Raw genomic sequence first — 20,216 nt, 5'->3', positions numbered from 1 at the left:
ACAAGCTAGGTTGAGGGGATGATGCATGCTGAGGTGTGCTGGCCTACTACCCCTTCCTAGTTGTTTGAGCCCTGTCCGTGTGTGACATTGCTTGATGACAGACATGAAATGATTGATGACAGACAGTTCAAGGGAGAGATGGGTCATGGGTGTCATTGTCACTGCCATTGCCATTGCCATGAGAGAGAGTGAGTACATGTAGCTAGCTTGGTGAGAGAAATTACTAGACAAATTTAGAGCCATCCTCCTTCGTACTAGCAGCTGCCATTGACTTGCTTGCCGGCCGCATTATATATCTCCAACCAAGCTGAGCTAGCGAGGTGCCCTTAAACTTGTCTCTCTCCATTTCCTCCCATCCAGAGCTAGCTAGCTGGCTAGGTAGCAGGAGCTCGCAGAAGAAAGAAGCTAGGAAAGAAAGAGGCAGAAAATGGGTCGAGCTCCGTGCTGTGACAAGGGCAGCGTCAAGAAGGGGCCATGGTCGCCCGAGGAGGACATGAAACTCAAGGACTACATCCACACCCATGGCACCGGCGGCAACTGGATCGCGCTCCCCACCAAAGCTGGTAGGTCCATCACACCTAGCTATCATCCATCTGCATTTCAGTACATGCAACGCATGCACGTCCACTGATGGCGTGGGGATAATTCAGGTCTGAAGAGGTGCGGGAAGAGCTGCCGCCTGCGTTGGCTCAACTACCTGCGGCCAAACATCAAGCACGGCGATTTCTCCGACGAGGAGGACAGGGTAATCTGCGCCCTGTTCGCCGCCATCGGCAGCAGGTGGTCCATCATCGCCGCGCAGCTCCCCGGGAGGACCGACAACGACGTCAAGAACTACTGGAACACCAAGCTCAAGAAGAAGCAGCTGCACCTGCTCATCGCCGCCGCCGCCCATGGCCAGCAGTACAGCTCCAGACCACCGGAGCCACCATTCACCCTCGAGCACCACCACCACACTAGCCCTACTTCTGCTGCATCTCTAGGCCAGCTCCTCATGTTTGGAGTCGGAGGAGGAGACCAGCAGCAGCAGTACATGCCGTCATGCTCCTCGGTCGACATGTCCAACAACACCAGTGCTGCTGCTGTTGGCCTGCAGGAGAGCCTCATGTTTGGTGGCTTGGAGTTTCAGCAGCAGGAGGAGCACACCAACAACCTGCTGTCACCACCACCAGCAGCATTTGGGAATGACATCATGACCTATGAGCATCATGAGATGATTTCGCCGAGCGGCTTCTTCTTCTACGGCGACGGCGCCGGTGCTGCAGCAACCCAGGAAGGGACTAGGTTCCTTTATTAGTTAATCGCATCAGCCACGCATGCATGCAAGACACATGTACACATTGATGCTAATTTCCTTGCATGCATGTGCCCCCGGTCGCCCCATATATATGTGAAAGCCATGGCCGATGCAGATTGATTACTACTGTATTTATTTATTTATTTTGGTGTTCGTTTCATAAGTTGAGATGACCTCTCCCTAGCTAGCTAGTTTATGTGGTGGTGGTGGTGCTGTGTGCTGTAATAAGCTAATGTAGATTGTAGACTTGTAATTCGAAATGTTCTTGCTTATCTAATCACCCTAAACAATCAATCATGGGAACTAAATAGACGCTTGTAATTGTTACATGCATGGGCATGGGCAATGGGAAATGCAAGGGAGAGGGTACGTTTGCCTCCCTTGCATGGGCTAATATAGTAGTACAGCTACGGTAGGCACCACATGTACATACAGCGGACTGACAGTACACTAACATGAATGCTTGTAGCTGTTGAGTGTAAACTGATGGAGTCGGTTGTATGCATGGCCGGCTGGGTTTGGAAGGAGGAACCCTAAAAAAACTAACTCCTCAAACATCTTCCCAAATCTGAACTTTTTAAAAATTTAGGGGTTAAAAAAATAAGAACCTAACAAAAACTTTTAAACTTAACTCCTCAAACGAATTAGACCCCACATGGAAGCATGTGTCGCCCTCTTCTTTATCCCTCGTTCTTCCATCTTCTTCCTTTCATGCGGCCAACGGTACGCAACAGATGATTTTCATGAGCTGGCTAGTACCTTAGATGCAAAAGTAATTTGACAAAGGCCTATGTAAGCGTGCAACGAAGTAGTCCACAAAGTAGTCGAAATTCGGCCTTCAGGGGCAATGGCTCTTCCCTCATTCATCACCTCACCATCCACATGCTGGATGTGGTGGACAAGACGGTGCCTTCCGTGGACTTGGAGCCCGACGATGATGAAGACCTGACTCGACGCCATGACTATTTTAGGAGCCGCTACCATGAGCGAGTCGATGGCACTCGACGCGGCAGCTGCCCACGCTCTAGTGGTCACCCTTTTGGCGGACCGGGTGGCCTCGGGATTGCCGGTGACTGGGCAGGTGGGCAGAGGCTGAACGGCCTCTTCCTCCCTGCCGGTGGTATTGCGGCTTCGTTCCTCCAAGGGCCGGGCTCGGCGGACAGGTCGGGCGCCACGGGCACTGCCTCTGAGGCGGTGGTCTCTCATGCACTGACTCTGACGCGCCCTCGTGGGCCGGCTGTGGCCTGTGTGGCTAGGTCGGTGGCCACGGTCAGGGCCTTCGCCACGATCATCACTCCTACGCTGGCATGGTCGGTGCCGAAGACGCCCGTGGGCTCTGTGGCCAGTGGTTGCACCCCTGCTGGGGGCTTGGCCCTGCTGTTGGGGCGGCCCATGCCTAGGAGGTTGTTCATTAGCCCGGGGCGCTCGCCGGGTGAACCCCTCGTTCTCGGAACGCCATCGCTTCCCCTTGGGTCATCGGTTGGTGTGGTGCTTCCCCATGTTCCTTCCGGATGGGAGCATACCCTCGGGTCGCCGTTAGTTGGGCGGTACCCCGCGGCACCCCTCGGCATCGAGACGGGATCAGTCGCGACCGTGAGCCCGACGCGATCTCCTCCGCCCACTCTGATCGCCTCGCCGCTCCTTCCACATCAGCTGCTCCCTCCCGCCGGATCGAAACTGCCCCTTGATACGTCCATTGTGCATCATGTTTTCATGTTGATATTTATCGCTTCTTTGGGTGTTATTTCACTTCACAGTACTATTCTTATGCCTTTTCTCTCTTATTTTGCAAGGTTTACATGAAGAGGGAGAATACAGGCAACTGAAATTCTGGCATGAAAGTGGAGCAAAGTTGAGATACCTATTCTGCGCAACTCCAAACGCCGTGAAAATCAACGGGGATTTTTTTCCCGATTTATCAAAAATACTGGGCCGAAGAAGTGCCAGAGGGGCGCCAGGGGGTGGCCACAAGCCTGCACGGCGCGGCCACCCCCCAGGTCGCGCCATGAGGGGCTTGTGGGCACCCTGCTGGCCCACTTGCCCCCCTCGTTTGCTATATGGAGGGTTTCGTCCAGGAAAAAATCACGGAGGAGCTTTTTCGTGGTTTCGCCGCCACCACGAGGCGGAACTTGAGCAAAACCAATCTAGAGCTCCGGCAAGACGATCCTGCCGGGGAAACTTCCCTCCCGGAGGGGGAAATCGCCGCCATCGTCATCACCAACACTCCTCTCATCGTAGGGGACTCGTCACCATCAACATCTTCATGAGCACCATCTCATCTTCAAACCCTAGTTCATCTCTTGTAACCAATCTCCGTCTCGCGACTCCGATTGGTACTTGTAAGGTTGCTAGTAGTGTTGATTACTCTTTGTAGTTGATGCTAGTTGGATTATTTTGTGGAAGAGTTTATGTTCATATCCTTGATGCTACTCATTGCCCCTCTGATCATGATTATGATTATGCTTTGTGAGTAGTTACTTTTGTTCCTGAGGACATGGGATAAGTCATGCTAATAGTAGTCATGTGAATTTGGTATTCGTTCGGTATTTTGATATGTTGTATGTTGTTTTTCCTCTAGTGGTGTTATGTGAACGTCGACTACATAACACTTCACCATTATTTGGGCCTAGAGGAAGGCATTGGGAAGTAGTAAGTAGATGATGGGTTGCTAGAGTGACAGAATCTTAAACCCTAGTTTATGTGTTGCTTCTTAAGGGGCTGATTTGGACCACTAGTTTAATGCTATGGTTAGACTTTATCTTAATTCTTCTTGCGTAGTTGCGGATGCTTGCGAGAGGGGTTAATCATAAGTGGGATGCTTGTCCAAGTAAGGGCAGTACCCAAGCGCCGGTCCACCCACATATCAAAGTATCAAAGTAACGAACGCGAATCATATGAACATGATGAAACTAGCATGACAGAAATTCCCGTGTGTCCTCGGGAGCGTTTTTTCCTCCTATAAGACTTTGTCCAGGCTTGTCCCTTGCTACAAAACGGATTGGGCCACTCTGTTGCACCGTTGCTACTTTTGTTACTTGTTGCTTGCTGCGAATCATCTCACCACACAATCACTTGTTACCGACAATTTCAGTGCGTGCAGATTTTTCCTTGCTGAAAACCACTTGTTAGAGCCTTCTGCTCCTCGTTGGGTTCAACACTCTTACTTATCGAAAGGACTACGATTGATCCCCTATACTTGTGGGTCATCAAGACTCTTTTCTAGCGCCGTTGCCGGGGAGTGAAGCACCTCTGGTAAGTGGAACTTGGTAAGGAAACATTCATATAGTGTGCTGAAATTTATTGTCACTTGTCACTATGGATACTAATCCTTTGAGGGGCTTGTTTGGGGTATCTTCACCTCGAACGGAAGCACAAATAGTTGCTCCTCAACCTTCTGCACCTACTGAAAATATTTGCTTTGAATTTCCTTCGGGTATGCTTGAGAAACTGCTGGCTAATCCTTTTACAGGAGATGGAACATCACATCCACACTTGCATCTAATCTATGTAGATGAAGTTTGTGGTTTATTTAAGCTTGCAGGTGTTCCCGAGGATGAGGTCAAGAAGAAGGTCTTTCCTTTATCTTTGAAGGATAAGGCGTTGACATGGTATAGGCTATGTGATGATACTGGGTCATGGGACTACAATTGGTTGAAATTGGAATTTCATCAAAAGTTTTATCCTATGCATTTAGTACATCGTGATCGGAATTATATTTACAATTTTTGGCCTCATGACAGAGAAAGCATCGCTCAAGCTTGGGCAGGCTTAAATCAATGCTATATTCATGCCCCAATCATGAGCTCTCAAGAGAAATTATCATTCATAACTTCTATGCTCGGCTTTCTCATGATGATCGCACCATGCTTGACACTTCTTGCACCGGTTCTTTTATGAAGAGAGATATTGACTTCAAATGGAATTTATTGGAGAGAATTAAACGCAACTCTGAAGGTTGGGAGCTTGAAGAAGGTAAGGAGTCAGGTATGAATTTCACGTTTGATTGCGTTAAATCCTTTGTTGAGACAAATACCTTTAGTGACTTTAGCGCTAAGTATGGACTTGACTCTGAGATAGTAGCTTCATTGTGTGAATCCTTTGCTGCTCATATTGATCTCCCCAAAGAGAAGTGGTTTAAATTTCATCCTCCTTTAGAAGTCAATGTAGTTAAACCCACTCCAGTTGAAGAGAAATTCATTGCCTATAATGATCATGTGGTACCCAGTGCTCACATTGAGAAACCACCTTTCCCTGTTAGGATAAAGGATCACTCTAAAGCTTCAACTGTGATACGTAGAGGCTATATTAGAACACCTACACCCCCTGAGAAAATTAGAGTTGAACCTAGCATTGCTATTATCAAAGATCTTTTGTCTGAAGAAGTTGAGGGACATAATATTCACTTTTGTGAAGATGCTGCTAGAATTGCTAAACCTCACGTTAGAGACAAACATAGGCCTTTTGTTGGCATGCATGTTGTTTCTGTTAAGATAGGAGATCATTGTTACCATGGTTTATGTGACGTGGGTGCTAGTGTTAGAGCAATACCTCAATCCCTATATGATGAAATCAAAGATGAGATTGCACCTGTTGAGATAGAGCCTATTGATGTCACTATTCAGCTTGCCAATAGAGACACTATCTGCCCTGTGGGAATTGTTAGGGATGTTGAAGTCTTGTGTGGTAAAACGAAGTATCCTGCTGATTTCCTCGTTCTTGCTACCGCACAAGATAGCTTTTGTCCCAGCATATTTGGCACACCTTTTCTCAATACTGTCAATGCTCATATTAATTGTGAGAAGCAAACTGTCACTGTTGGCTTTGAAGGTGTGTCACATGAGTTCAATTTCTCTAAGTTTGGTAGACAACCTCATGAAAAGGAGTTACCTAGTAGGGGTGAAACTATTGCCTTAGTCTCTATTGTCGTGCCTCCTACTGATCCCTTAGAGCAATACTTGCTTGAGCATGAAAATGATATGCATATGGATGAAAGGGATGAAATAGATAGAGTTGTCTTAGAACAATATCCTATCCTTAATAATAACTTGCCTGTTGAACTGCTTGGGGATCCACCCCCACCAAAGGGTGATCCTGTGTTCGAGCTTAAATAGTTGCCTGATACTCTTAAGTATGCCTATCTTGATGAAAAGGAGATATATCCTGTTATAATTAGTGCTAGAATCTCAGCGCATGAAGAAAAGAAGTTACTACAAACTGTGAGGAAGCACCTTGCTGCTATTGGATATACTCTTGATGATCTTAAGGGCATTAGTCCTACCCTATGCCAGCACAAGATTAAAACTGATCCTGATTTCAAACCAGTTGCTGATCATCAAAGGAGATTGAATCCTAAGATGTAAGAAGTAGTAAGAAAAGAAATACTAAAGCTCCTGGAAGCGGGTATCATTTATCCTGTTGCTCACATCGATTGGGTGAGTATGGTGCATTGCGTCCCTAAAAAGGGAGGTATTACTGTTGTCCCTAATGATAAGGATGAATTGATCCCACACAGGATTATTACTGGCTATAGGATGGTGATTGATTTTAGGAAGTTGAATAAAGCCACTAGGAAAGATCATTACCCTTTGCCTTTTATCGACCAAATGCTAGAAAGACTATCCAAACACACACACTTCTGCTTTCTAGACGGTTATTCTGGTTTCTCCCAAATACTAGTTGCACAACCTAATCAGGAGAAAACCACTTTCACCTGCCCTTTCGGTACCTTTGCTTATAGACGTATGCCATTTGGCTTGTGTAATGCACCTGCCACCTTTCAAAGATGTATGATGGCTATATTCTCTAACTTTTGTGAAAAGATTGTCGAGGTTTTCATGGATGACTTCTCCGTTTACGGGTCTTCCTTTGATGATTGCCTCAGCAACCTTGATCGAGTCTTGCATAGATGTAAAGACACTAATCTTGTCTTGAATTGGGAGAAGTGCCACTTTATGGTTAATGAAGGCATCGTCCTAAGACATAAAATTTCCGAAAGAGGTATTGAAGTCGATAAGGCTAAGGTTGATGCAATCGAGAAAATGCCATACCCCAGAGATATCAGAGGTATAAGAAGTTTCCTTGGTCATGCTGGTTTCTATAGAAGGTTCATTAAAGACTTCTCTAAGATTTCTAGGCCTCTTACCAATATCTTGCAAAAGGATATTCCTTTTGTTTTTGACGATGATTGTGAGGAAGCCTTCGAAATACTTAAGAGGGCTTTGATAACTGCACCTATTGTTCAACCACCTGATTGGAACTTGCCTTTTGAGATCATGTGTGATGCTAGCGATTATGTTGTTGGTGCTGTCCTAGGGCAAAGAGTTGATAAGAAGTTGAATGTTATTCACTACGCTAGTAAAACTCTAGACAGTGCCCAGAGAAACTATGCTACTACGGAGAAGGAATTTTTAGCAGTCGTGTTTGCATGTGAAAAGTTTAGGTCTTACATAGTTGATTCCAAAGTCACTATTCACATTGATCATGCCGCTATTAAGTACCTCATGGAGAAGAAGGACACTAAACCTAGACTTATCAGATGGGTTCTCTTGCTACAAGAATTTGATTTGCACGTTGTCGACAGAAAGGGTGCTGATAACCCAGTAGCAGATAACTTGTCTAGGTTGGAGAAGGTTCTTGATGACCCACAACCTATTGATGATAGCTTTCCCGATGAGCAACTGAATGTCATCAATGCTTCACGTAGTGCACCGTGGTATGCTGATTATGCGAACTATATCGTTGCCAAATACATACCACCTAGTTTCACGTACCAGCAAAAGAAGAAATTCTTCTTTGACTTGAGACACTACTTTTGGGATGATCCTCACCTTTATAAGGAAGGAGTAGATGGTGTTATTAGACGTTGTGTACCTGAACATGAACAGGGATAGATCCTACAAAAGTGTCACTCCGAGGCCTACGGAGGACACCATGCGGGAGATAGAACTGCACACAAGGTATTGCAATCAGGTTTCTATTGCCCCACTCTCTTCAAGGATGCCCGTAAGTTTGTCTTGTCATGTGACGAATGTCAAATAATAGGTAATATTAGCAAACGTCAGGAAATGCCTATGAACTATTCACTTGTCACTGAACCATTTGATGTCTGGGGCTTTGATTATATGGGCACTTTTCCCAAATCCAATGGGTATACTCACATCTTAGTTGTTGTCGATTACGTCACTAAGTGGGTAGAAGCTATCCCCACTAGTAGTGGTGATCACAACACCTCTATCAAGATGCTGAAAGAAGAGTCCCTAGATATATAATGACCGACGGTGGTTCACACTTCATTCATGGTGCTTTCCGTAAAACGCTTGCTAAGTACGATGTCAACCATAGAATTGCGTCTCCCTATCACCCTCAGTCCAGTGGTCAAGTAGAGCTAAGCAATAGAGAGATTAAACTGATTCTGCAAAAGACTGTAAACAGGTCTAGAAAGAATTGGTCTAAGAAGCTCGATGAGGCACTGTGGGCTTATAGAACTGCCTATAAGAATCCCATGGGCATGTCTCCGTACAAAATGGTGTATGGTAAAGCATGTCATTTACCTCTTGAGCTAGAGCATAAAACTTATTGGGAAATCAAAGAGCTCAACTTTCATTTCAAACTTGTTGGTGAGAAGTGGTTATTTGATATTAGCTCGCTTGATGAGTGGAGAACTCAGGCATATGAGAATGCCAAGCTTTTCAAAGAAAAGGTTAAGAGGTGGCATGATAAGAGGATACAAAAGTGTGAGTTCAATGTAGGTGATTATGTCTTGCTATATAACTCTCGTTTAAGATTCTTTGCAGGCAAGCTTCTCTCTAAATGGGAAGGTCCCTATGTTGTTGAGGAAGTATATCGTTCTGGTGCTATCAAGATCAACAACACGGAGGGTAATTGTCCGAGAGTGGTAAATGGGCAAAGAATCAAGCATTATATCTCAGGTACTCCCATAAATGTTGAAAGCAATATCATCAATACCATAACTCCGAAAGAATACCAAAGGAACATTTATCAGCCTGTTTCAGACTCCGAAAACGAGGAGGTATGTGTTTCGGTAAGAAAACAGAGTCCAAAACTTTTCCAGTAGGAAATTTTCTCTGTTTTGGAATATTTGAAAAAATACAAAAAATGGAAGTAGTCCGGAAAGTGCGCGAGGAGGCAACAAGCCTGCACGGCGCGGGCCCACCCCCTGGCCGCGTCGTGAGGGCTTGTGGCCACCTCGTGCACCTCCCGGACTCTGTTTTCATGCAGGGAACTCCTTCTGGTTTGGAAAAAAATCATTATATATACTTCCGTTTGGTCTGACCCCTGCATCACGCAGATTTCCTTTGTTTTTCGTTTCGAGCCTGTTTTCTGCCGCAAATCTAGGTCAAGATGTCTTCTCAAGAATCTGTGGGGGAGAACAACCTCCGTCAAATCTATGGAGAAGTTCATGTTGATCTCAAAAGGATGGCGGTCATGGAGGCTAATGAGAGGCTACCTAAAGAAACCAAGGGCAAGGCTAAGAAGAAGGATCAGGCATGGGACGAAGTGCAATCTATGCTCAACAAGGAAGAAGTTGAAGAAGTGGATTTCCTCCAACCCTACCTCCACCTACTATCTCCATCTTTGATTGAACTTTCGAGGTATTGTGAAACAACTCGTGCTCGCAATACTTGTCTCACTCGTGAAGTTGTTTTGCTGGAGAAACATATCACAGATCTCCAAAGTATAAATCGAAGACTGATGCCCTCTTGGAATCAAAGGTTGCAACCACTTATCCACCTTCACCACCAAAGGAAGACAACTAAGCATTGGTATGGGCAATCCCCTTGGCTTGTGCCAAGCTTGGGGGAGTTGCCTCGGTATCGTATCACCATCACACCTTTTGCCTTTACCTTTGTTTTAGTTTTCCTTTTTCAGTTTTCCTTTTCTCTAGTAGTTTAAAAGTCTTAGTTTTTTAGTTTTGAGTTTTGCTTTGTGTCACCCCCGATGTATTATTGCTCGTGAGCCATATAATAAAGAGTGTCTTAGTTGAAGGGTTTTGCCTCTTGCCATGATCAAAAGAGTGAGAATAGAACAAAAGCATGAAAGATCATGTAATGATCTTACGGGAAGTGATACCTTCACATATAAAAAGAATGAGGATTGAAACTTGTTGAGGGTAGGCAAACGTAGACCTTGGTCATTGTTGCAATTAATAGGAAGTGATAAAGAAGGAGAGGTTCACATATAAATATATCATCTCTGACACCATCTATGATTGTGAACACTCACTAAACTATTGCATGCCTAGAAGTAGATGTTGGACAAGGAAGACAACGTAATGAATTGTGTTTGCTTGGCTCTGAACAATGTTATATGATTAGAGATCCCTTAGCATGTGACGATTGCTTCCACCTCATATTAGCCAAAACTCCCGCACCAAGTAGAGATACTACTTGTGCATCCATAAACCTTCAAACCAGTTTTGCCATGAGTGTCCACCATGCCTACCTATGGATTGAATAAGATCCTTCAAGTAAGTTGTCATCGGTGCAAGCAATAAAAAATGCTCTCTAATATGTATGATCTATTAGTGTGTGGAAAATAAGCTTTATACAAACCTGTGATGAGGAACACATAAAAGCGACATACTGCATAATAAAGGTCTTTATCACAGGAGGCAATATAAAGTGACGTTCCTCCGCACTAAGAGGACACGCATCCAAACCTGAAAAGTGCATGACAACCTCTGCTTCCCTCTGCGAAGGGCCTATCTTGTACCTTTACTTTTTGCCCCTGAAAGAGTCATGGTGATCTTCACAAATTCCTTATTTTGCCTTTGTGTTGGCTACCGTCATATGCTTGGGAAAGATCTATACTCATATGTCAACTTGGAAGTAAGTATTCATGAATTATTATTGTTGACATTACCCTTGAGGTAAGCAGTTGGGAGGCAAAACTATAAGCCCCTATCTTTCTCTGTGTCCAGCTGAAACTTTGATCTCATCAGTACCACGTGAGTTGTAGCAATTGTAGAGAACGAAAGAATGATTGAGTATGTGTATTTGCTTTACAAGCTCTTATTGACTCTTTCTGATGTTGTGATAAATTGCAATTGCTTCAATGACTAAAGGCTATCGGTTGTTACTTCTCGGTAAGGTTCTTGATCCATGCTTTACTTTGTGAAGGAATTATCACTTTAGCATGAGAGATTATATGTTGGTATTGATGTTCTGATCTTGATCATGATGCATGCATGTTCGTATCTTGTTTTGTCGACACCTCTGTCCCTAAACATGTGGACATATTTATTGAGCTAGTCTTTTGCTTGAGGACAAGCGAGGTCTAAGCTTGGGGGAGTTGATACGTCCATTTTGCATCATGTTTTCATGTTGATATTTATCGCTTCTTTGGCTGTTATTTCACTTCACGGTACTATTCTTATGCCTTTTCTCTCTTATTTTGCAAGGTTTACATGAAGACGGAGAATACCGGCAACTGGAATTCTGGCCTGAAAGTGGAGCAAAGTTGAGATACCTATTCTGCGCAACTCCAAACGCCATGAAAATCAACGGGGATTTTTTCCCGATTTATCAAAAATACTGGGCCGAAGAAGTGCCAGAGGGGCGCCAGGGGGTGGCCACAAGCCCGCACGGCGCGGCCACCCCCCAGGCCGCGCCATGGGGGCTTGTGGGCACCCTGCTGGCCCACTTGCCCCCCTCTTTTGCTATATGGAGGGTTTCGTCCAGGAAAAAAACACAGAGGAGCTTTTTCGTGGTTTCGCCGCCGCCACGAGGCGGAACTTGAGCAGAACCAATTTAGAGCTCCGGCAGGACGATCCTGCCGGGGAAACTTCCCTCCCGGAGGGGGAAATCGTCGCCATCGTCATCACCAACACTCCTCTCATCGGAGGGGACTCGTCACCATCAACATCTTCCTCAGCACCATCTCATCTCCAAACCCTTGTTCATCTCTTGTAACCAATCTCTGTCTCGCAACTCCGATTGGTACTTGTAAGGTTGCTAGTAGTGTTGATTACTCTTTGTAGTTGATGCTAGTTGGATTATTTGGTGGAAGATTTTATGTTCAGATCCTTGATGCTACTCATTACCCCTCTGATCATGATTATGATTATGCTTTGTGAGTAGTTACTTTTGTTCCTGAGGACATGGGATAAGTCATGCTAATAGTAGTCATGTGAATTTGGTATTCGTTCGGTATTTTGATATGTTGTATGTTATTTTTCCTCTAGTGGTGTTATGTGAACGTCAACTACATAACACTTCACCATTATTTGGGCCTAGAGGAAGGCATTGGGAAGTAGTAAGTAGATGATGGGTTGCTAGAGTGACAGAAGCTTAAACCCTAGTTTATGCGTTGCTTCGTAAGGGGCTGATTTGGATCCACTAGTTTAATGCTATGGTTAGACTTTGTCTTAATTCTTCTTTCGTAGTTGCGGATGCTTGCGAGAGGGGTTAATCATAAGTGGGATGCTTGTCCAAGTAAGGGCAGTACCCAAGCACTGGTCCACCCACATATCAAACTATCAAAGTAACAAACGTGAATCATATGAATATGATGAAACTAGCATGACAGAAATTCCCATGTGTCCTCGGGAGCGTTTTTCCTCCTATAAGACTTTGTTCAGGCTTGTCCCTTGCTACCAAAGGGATTGAGCCACTTTGCTGCACCGTTGCTACTTTTTTTACTTGTTGCTTGCTGCGAATCATCTCACCACACAATCACTTGTTACTGACAATTTCAGTGCGTGCAGATTTTTCCTTGCTGAAAACCACTTGTCAAATCCTTCTGCTCCTCATTGGGTTTGACACTCTTACTTATCGAAAGGACTACGATTGATCCCCTATACTTGTGGGTCATTGATACGTCTCAAACGTATCTATAATTTTTTATGGTTTCATGATGTTATCTTGTCAACTTTGGATGTTTTGTATACCTTTTATATCTTTTTTGGGACTAACTTATTAATTCAGTGCCAAGTGTCAGTTCCTGTTTTTTCTGTGTTTTCGACTCTTTTCATATCTGATTTTGGAACGGAGTCCAAATGGAATAAAATCCCCGAAATAAAATTTTACAGAACGGAAGAAGATCGAAGGACTTGAGGGCCAAGGCAGGGGGGCCACAGGGAGCCCACAAACCCTGTTGCCGCGGCCAGGGGGCCCGCGGCAACCAGGCTTGTGGCCTCCCTGGCGCTCCCCTACCCTAGCTCTTTGGCCTATATATTCCCTAAAATTGCAGAAAAAATCAGGGCATCCACGAAAACACTTTTCCGCCACCGCAAGCTTCCGTTTCCACGAGATCTCGTCTGGAGACCCTTCCCGGTGCCCTGCCGGAGGGGACTTTGGAGTTGGAGGGCTTCTACATCAACATCATCGCCTCTCCAATGACTCGTGAGTAGTCCACTTCAGACCTACGGGTCCGTAGTTAGTAGCTAGATGGCTTCTTCTCTCTCTTGGATCTTCAATACAAAGTTCTACATGATCTTCATGGAGATCTATCCGATGTAATCCTCTTTGGCGGTGTGTTTGTCGAGATCCGATGAATTGTGGATTTGTGATCAGATTATCTATGAATTACATTTGAGTCTTTGCTAATTTCTTATATGCATGATTTGATATCCTTGTAAGTCTCTCCGAGTCTTGGGTTTTGTTTGGCCAACTAGATCTATGATTCTTGCAATGGGAGAAGTGCTTGGTTTTGGGTTCATACCGTATGGTGACCTTTCCTAGTGACAGAAGGGACAACAAGGCACACATCGTGTTGTTGACATCAAGGGTAACAAGATGGGATTTCATCATAGATATGAGATTGTCCATCTACATCATGTCATCTTGCTTAAGGCATTACTCTGTCTTTTGAACTTAATACACTAGATGCATGCTGGATAGCGGTCGACGTGTGGAGTAATAGTAGTAGATGCAGAAAGTATCGGTCTACTTGTTTTGGACGTGATGCCTATAGATATAAGCATTGCCATAGATAACGTCACGACTTTGCGCGGTTCTATCAATTGCTCGACAGTAATTCGTTCACCCACCGTCTACTTGCTTTCATGAGAGAAGCCACTAGTGAACACTATGCCCCCCCGGTCTATTCACAACTATCGTCTCCACTTTCACTTTTACTTTGCTTTGTTTACTTTTTGCTTTCAGTTCTCACTTTGCAAACAATCTATAAGGGATTAATAACCCCTTCATAGCGTTGGGTGCAAGCTCTTTGTGTTTGTGCAGGTACTTGTGACTTGACGCGATCCTCCCCACTGGATCGATACCTTGGTTCTCAAACTGAGGGAAATACTTACCGTTGCTGTGCTACATCACCCTTTCCTCTTCAAGGGAACACCAACGCAAGGCTCCAAGGTCGCGGGGAAATCCTTTGCATATTTGCCAAGGAAGTCCCTATAGGCGTAGCCCGTAGCAGCAGGATTCCTGGCGCCGTTGCTAGGGAAGGTCTGTTGTCGCAGTAGCAGTCATCACCCCTCTCGGCTACGGACTCGCTACTCGGGGGCTTGGGGTTGCCAATTTCTACCTTCATCCTGGTTCAGAAGCCAGTCAAGTCGGTATCAACGAGGAAGAAGCATGAATTGCCGCCTGGGTTTACTCCTAGGCGCTGCGAGCGTCTATGCAAGATCGGCTTTGGGGCGAGTCTCGGGCCGGTGGAGCGGCACAGACTGTGCTGCTACGCAAGATGGGGGTCATTCAGCCTGAAGAGCGACTCTCAGAACATGCGTTGGTTGAGTATCTCATGCTATTCGGCAAACCTCTCATCCCCATCATGTCAAGGTCGTCATGGCGCTATTTGTGCAAGGGGAGGATCTGTTTGTTGAGCCGGACCAGGCTGGTGAGGGTGCTCTGTTGCTGCTGGATCAGGTGAAGCCTTGCGGGGCGTGACTTTTGGCGTCTGCTTCCTGAGGGTGCTTTGTCAGCTCTCCATGTCGCTACGCCTGCTAGTATGGAATGTCCAGGGTCTTAATAACCCGGCTAGGCGGAGTTCAGTCAAGATGTTTGTGCAACCCTATGATGTCTCGTTTGTGTGCCTGCAAGAATCTAAATTAGCTTGAGTGGATCTGCTTCTTATCAGCTAGTGTCTTCGTCTTGCCTTTGATGGGTTTGATTTTCTGCCGGTTGATGGTACGAGAGGTGGAATTCTTTTGGCATGGCGCTCGGACAAATTATGTTGCTCATTGGTACACAAAGGGGAATTCTCCATCACCGTCAGGGTGACCTCTGTGAGCGATGGCAAGACCTGGAGGGTTACATCTCTCTATGGACCATAGGGTCGGGCTGAGAAGCTGCGCTTTCTCGAGGAGTTGGTCGCTCTGGGCAGTCTTGAGGTTTCGCCTTGGATCATTTGTGCAGACTTCAATATCGTGAGGAATGCGGAGGAAAGAAGTAGTGGACGAGCTGACCGTGGGGTTATGAACAAGTTCACGCATACTACCAATGTGTTGGGCATGTTGGACATGTCGTTGAGGGGCCGGAAGTATACTTGGTATAATGAGCAGCGGAACCCCATTTTGGTTAGGTTGGACATGGTGTTTCACAATGATGCTTGGGAGGACACGGTTCCGATCAGCGACATCTCGGCTCTGAGTTCCAACATTTCAGATCATTACCCTCTCCTGTTGTCATGCTCTGAGGCGAGACCTAGGGCCTCCCGCTTCCGCTTTGAGAACTTCTGGTGCAAATTGCCTAGTTTCATGGATGTGGTCGGCAACGCATGGGACATGGAAGTTCTGTGTTCCGATCCGATTTTCGTCTTCAATACCAAGCTGGGGCGTACTGCTAAGGCGCTGAGGAGCTGGGGTCAAAGGAGCCAGAGTAAACTCGCTCTGCAATTTCATATTGCTAATGAGGTTATCTTGCGCCTGGATGAGGCTAGAGAGCGTCGCCCTCTCTTGGAGCGGGAGCAAGCCCTTCCGGTGCTTCTAAAAGGAAAGTGCCTTGCCTTCTCTTCCTTGGAGAGGGTCAGGCTGAGGCAGCACAAGAAAGTTAGGGACCTGAAGGAGGGGGATGCGAACACGAAGTACTTCCATATGTAGGCGAACGCTCGGCGCCGCAAGGGTTTGAGTCCAATGCTGCGGGATTACGTTCATTGTGTTGCAGATCCGGCTGCCAAAGTGGAGCTAGCCCGTGATTTCTACCGTAGACTGATGGGTGAGGCGCCTTCCTGCTTGCGGCCATTAACTTGGGTGCTCTTGATCTGTCGGCTCTCTCCCCGGAAGCGGCCACTTGCTTGGAGGCGCCTTTTAGTGAGGATGAAGTATGTCGGGTGATTATGGATATGCCATCTGACCATGCGCTTGGCCCGGACGGTTTCTCCGGGTTGTTCTTCAAAATCTGTTGGAATATAGTGAAAGTTGACCTGCTTCGGGTGTTTCACACAGTGCATGCTGGGAGGTTTGGTTCCTTTGATTGCCTTGTTTCGTCTGTGATCACTCTGCTCCCGAAGAAGGCGGATGCCGTTGATTTGTCACACTTCAGGCCCATTAATCTCATCCATTCGGCTGCCAAGATCTTAACCAAATCCCTCTCAGGTAGGCCGCCCCCTTGTGCCCAGTATGATCTCTAAGGCTTAGTGCGCCTTTGTGTCTGCTAGAAATATCCACGAGAATTTCAAGTTGGCTAAGAATGCGGCCAAATGGTTGCATGGAAGAAAAACCTATGCGGTCTTGATGAAAATTAACATTTCCAAGGCCTTCGACACCCTGTCCTCGAAATTTTTGCTTGAGATTCTCATGAGAAGGGGCTTTGGACGTCGGTGGTGCTCGTGGATATGTGGGATCATGGCTTCGGCCTCCTGGAAGGTGATGATCAATGGTCAGCAGTCTGAGGCCTTCCCCCTCGCCTGTGGTGTGTGCCAGGGGGACCCGCTGTCGCCGACTCTCTTCATCTTGGCGATGGATGTATTGCAGGTGATGTCATCTTGGGCTACCAGCAACCGGCTGCTGTCAGATATCGGGTTCAGCCCCGGAGTTCCGAGGACGTATATGTTCGTGGATGATGCAGTGGTGTTCTTCAGGTCGTTTCCCACGGATCTTCAAGTTATTTCCTCCCTGCTCGTCCTGTTTGGGGATGGCTCTGGCCTATGTGTGAACCTCAACAAGTTCTCTATAACTTGCATTCATTGTGACGACAACTTAGCGGGCAGTGCGGTGGCATTTTTCTTGTGCAAGCTCCAACCATTTCCGCTACAGTACCTGAGGATTCCTCTATCCATTTATCGGCTCCAGCGTCACCACCTTGAGCCCCTCATTGACAAGTTCTCCGGGAAGATGAAAGGATGGAAGCCAAAGGTGTTGGCGGTCGCCAGGAGGTTAACCTTGACCAAATCGGTTCTTATGGCCTTGCCGGTGCATTTCATGGTGGTGCTGCAACTCCCCAAGTGGGCTATATCAAGATGATTGATCGTAGGTGTCGGAGCTTCTTTTGGATGGGCGAGGACAACATCAACGGAGGTCACTGCCTGCTTCCTTGGTCTCAGGTGTGCATGCCGATACAATATGGTGGGCTTGGGGTGCTGAATTTGAGCTGGTTTGGCGATGCGATGAGGTGCAAATGGATTTTTGCTCGTTGGGGTTCTGCGGATCTCCCATGGCAATGCTTTCCGGACCCACCAGATGCTTCGGCTTCCAAGTTATTCATGGGCGGTTCGTGTGTTCAGCTCGGTGATGGTACGAAGGCTATGTTCTGGATTGATAATTGGCTCTCGGGAGGATGTTCGATCGCTGTGCTGGCTCCAGACCTCTTCTCCTTTGTGCATCGACGGAACAAGGCGGTTGCTCAGGCCTTGCATGGACGTTCCTGGGTTAGGGACATTACTGGCGATCTCTCTGTACAAGCGATTGCCCAATACCTAAGGATTTGGGACATGGTGGAATCGGTAACACTCAGGGAAGAAGAACAAGACACCATCTGTTGAAAGATATCCAGGGACAGGTTGTTTTCCATGAGCTCCGCTTACCAAATGTTCTTCATGGCCAAGGTACATTTTCCCTCCCACCGTGCAATCTGGAAGAGCAAAGCAACGTCGCGATGTAAGTTCTTCATGTGGCTGGTGGTCTATCGCAAGTGCCTCACGACAGACAACCTCCGGTGGCGGGGCTGGCCATGGGATCCCTTATGCTCACTTTGCCACGTAGAGTCGGAGGACTGTGATCATCTCTTCATCCTTTGCCAGTTTTCATGTGAGGTATGGGGTAGGCTCAAAGCATGGTCAGGTGTGGACTTCCCTATCACAGGCTCTACCGAGGAGTGGTGGTTGTATGCCAGGGATAAGGTGCACAAGACTGCTAGGAGGAACTTCGACATGGTGGTTATTCTGGTGCAGTGGAAGCTTTGGAAGGAGCGCAACGCCAGGATTTTTGACAAAAAATTTCCTCGGCTGCCCAGGTCTTCCAGTCAATCGAGGAGGATATTATCTCCTGGAAATCGGCCGGTTTGATAACCGATCTTGTTTAACAGCTGGTTGTTCCACTTTTGAGGTTTTCTCCTATAGTACTCGGTCTAGATCGCATAGAATGTAAAACCTTGTAACAGCTATGTTCCTTTCTAAGAAAATATGGCTGCGACCCTTCGAGGGTTCTTCCCCTCGTCCTTGGCGCGATGACATGGTCCACGTATTAATAGAAATCTACGATCACGGTTGGCGGCCAATTTTCATGTACGTTTTCTTCATGTAGGTGAACTTTTCCTGTGGGTAATTGTCTCTCCACGCGTGATGCAGCTTTGTTCGTGACCAGAGATAATGAGAGGATCTCCCTCGTGCTAAAGACGACGAGTGGGAGCGCCCCCATGGCCAACGATGAAGAAAAGGACAAAAACATGAAGATATAAAGATCGCCGGAGTTTGGGGTCGGATGTCTATGTGGCTCGGGTTGGTCGCGGGAGGCAAGGAACACAACAGGGATGGCACCAACATGCAAACAACTCAGCAACAAATATTTGAGGAGTTGATTTTGGCTGCTCAATTGTCAAAGTGTTGGAACACTTATTAAATATTTGAGAAGTTGAAGATTTTATGAGTTCGGCTTTGTGTGGCTTGACCCCTCAAAAGATTGGTTATCTTTTGAGGAGTTACGCAATTTGAGGGATCGGCTAGAGTTGCCCTAAGCATGTTGATCATGAGACCAAGTTGCATTTTAGCTAGGTGATCGATGAGATCTCCTATGCATGCAATACTTGACTGATGGAAGGGTGGCGCTAGAATTTTGCATTGCCCTATGCAGGACGACCTTTGATCAATGTAGCACTGTAGCTACAATGTTTCGCTACAACGAAAAAATGAAAGTGGCCCTCACGCAACAGTTTGGGATGTGTTGGGCCTATCTCCACCACTGGACAAAGGGACGTGTGGCATCTGAAGACCTATATGTTGGAAGTTGTCAAAAACTCTAGAATCTCAGTCAATTTTTATTTTGACACCAATTATCCTATGTTTAGAAATTTTTCATATATATTACCCCATTTAGTGACAATTTCGTAAACTTTTACCCCTTTGAAGAGTCTTTTAGGTTGCGGATAGCTCCTTTAGTGGCTCTTTTCAAAGACAAAGTGCCACGAGAATTATGTCTAGTGAGATGCAGCACAGGGGGTGGATAAATATCGCAACTTAAGACGAAGAGAGCTCCCGAGCCGCTCTTGCGGGCGACAGGGGAAACCCTAAGTGCTGTTGGCCCGCTCCCTTCCTTACCATCTCTTGCCCTCACCATCGTCGGAGGGCCCCGCGGGGGAAAGACCGACCAACGTTGGCATCGACGGGGTGTCCTGTATTCCCTCCTTTGCTGCTCGCGGCGCGGGCGTGATGGCTTGACACTGACGTGTTGCTCGCGCGGGGCGGTGACCCACGTGGTTATGCCAGCGGTGCTGCTTCTCGGTGAAGCGGCGGCGGCTGCGCGTCCATTGACGGAGGTTGTGTGGTGACATTGTGCATGGTAGCGTGTCCTATG

At 46.6% G+C, this 20,216-nt stretch overlaps 1 protein-coding gene across 1 annotated transcript; it reads left to right on the top strand.

Annotated features, from left to right (window-relative positions):
* The first annotated feature begins 314 nt into the window (after nt 1–314).
* On the top strand, nt 315–1,574 carry LOC123408931 (transcription factor RAX1-like). Its single transcript, XM_045101956.1, has 2 exons — nt 315–563; nt 651–1,574. The coding sequence occupies exons 1-2, from the start codon at nt 428–430 to the stop codon at nt 1,295–1,297; spliced, it is 783 nt and encodes a 260-aa protein (XP_044957891.1). The 5' UTR covers nt 315–427; the 3' UTR covers nt 1,298–1,574.
* Nucleotides 1,575–20,216: the final 18,642 nt, after the last annotated feature.

The sequence above is a fragment of the Hordeum vulgare genome, chromosome 7H (assembly GCF_904849725.1).
Source record: "Hordeum vulgare subsp. vulgare chromosome 7H, MorexV3_pseudomolecules_assembly, whole genome shotgun sequence".
Classification (NCBI taxonomy): Eukaryota; Viridiplantae; Streptophyta; class Magnoliopsida; order Poales; family Poaceae; genus Hordeum; species Hordeum vulgare.
This window is presented reverse-complemented; position numbering and strand designations above follow the sequence as displayed.

Excerpts from the sequence above, each read along its gene's own strand:
- LOC123408931 (XM_045101956.1), top strand. The coding sequence starts at position 428 with ATGGGTCGAGCTCCGTGCTGTGACAAGGGCAGCGTCAAGAAGGGGCCA. Across the intron at positions 564-650 it reads CGCGCTCCCCACCAAAGCTG|GTCTGAAGAGGTGCGGGAAG; the intron begins GTAGGTCCATCA and ends GGGATAATTCAG.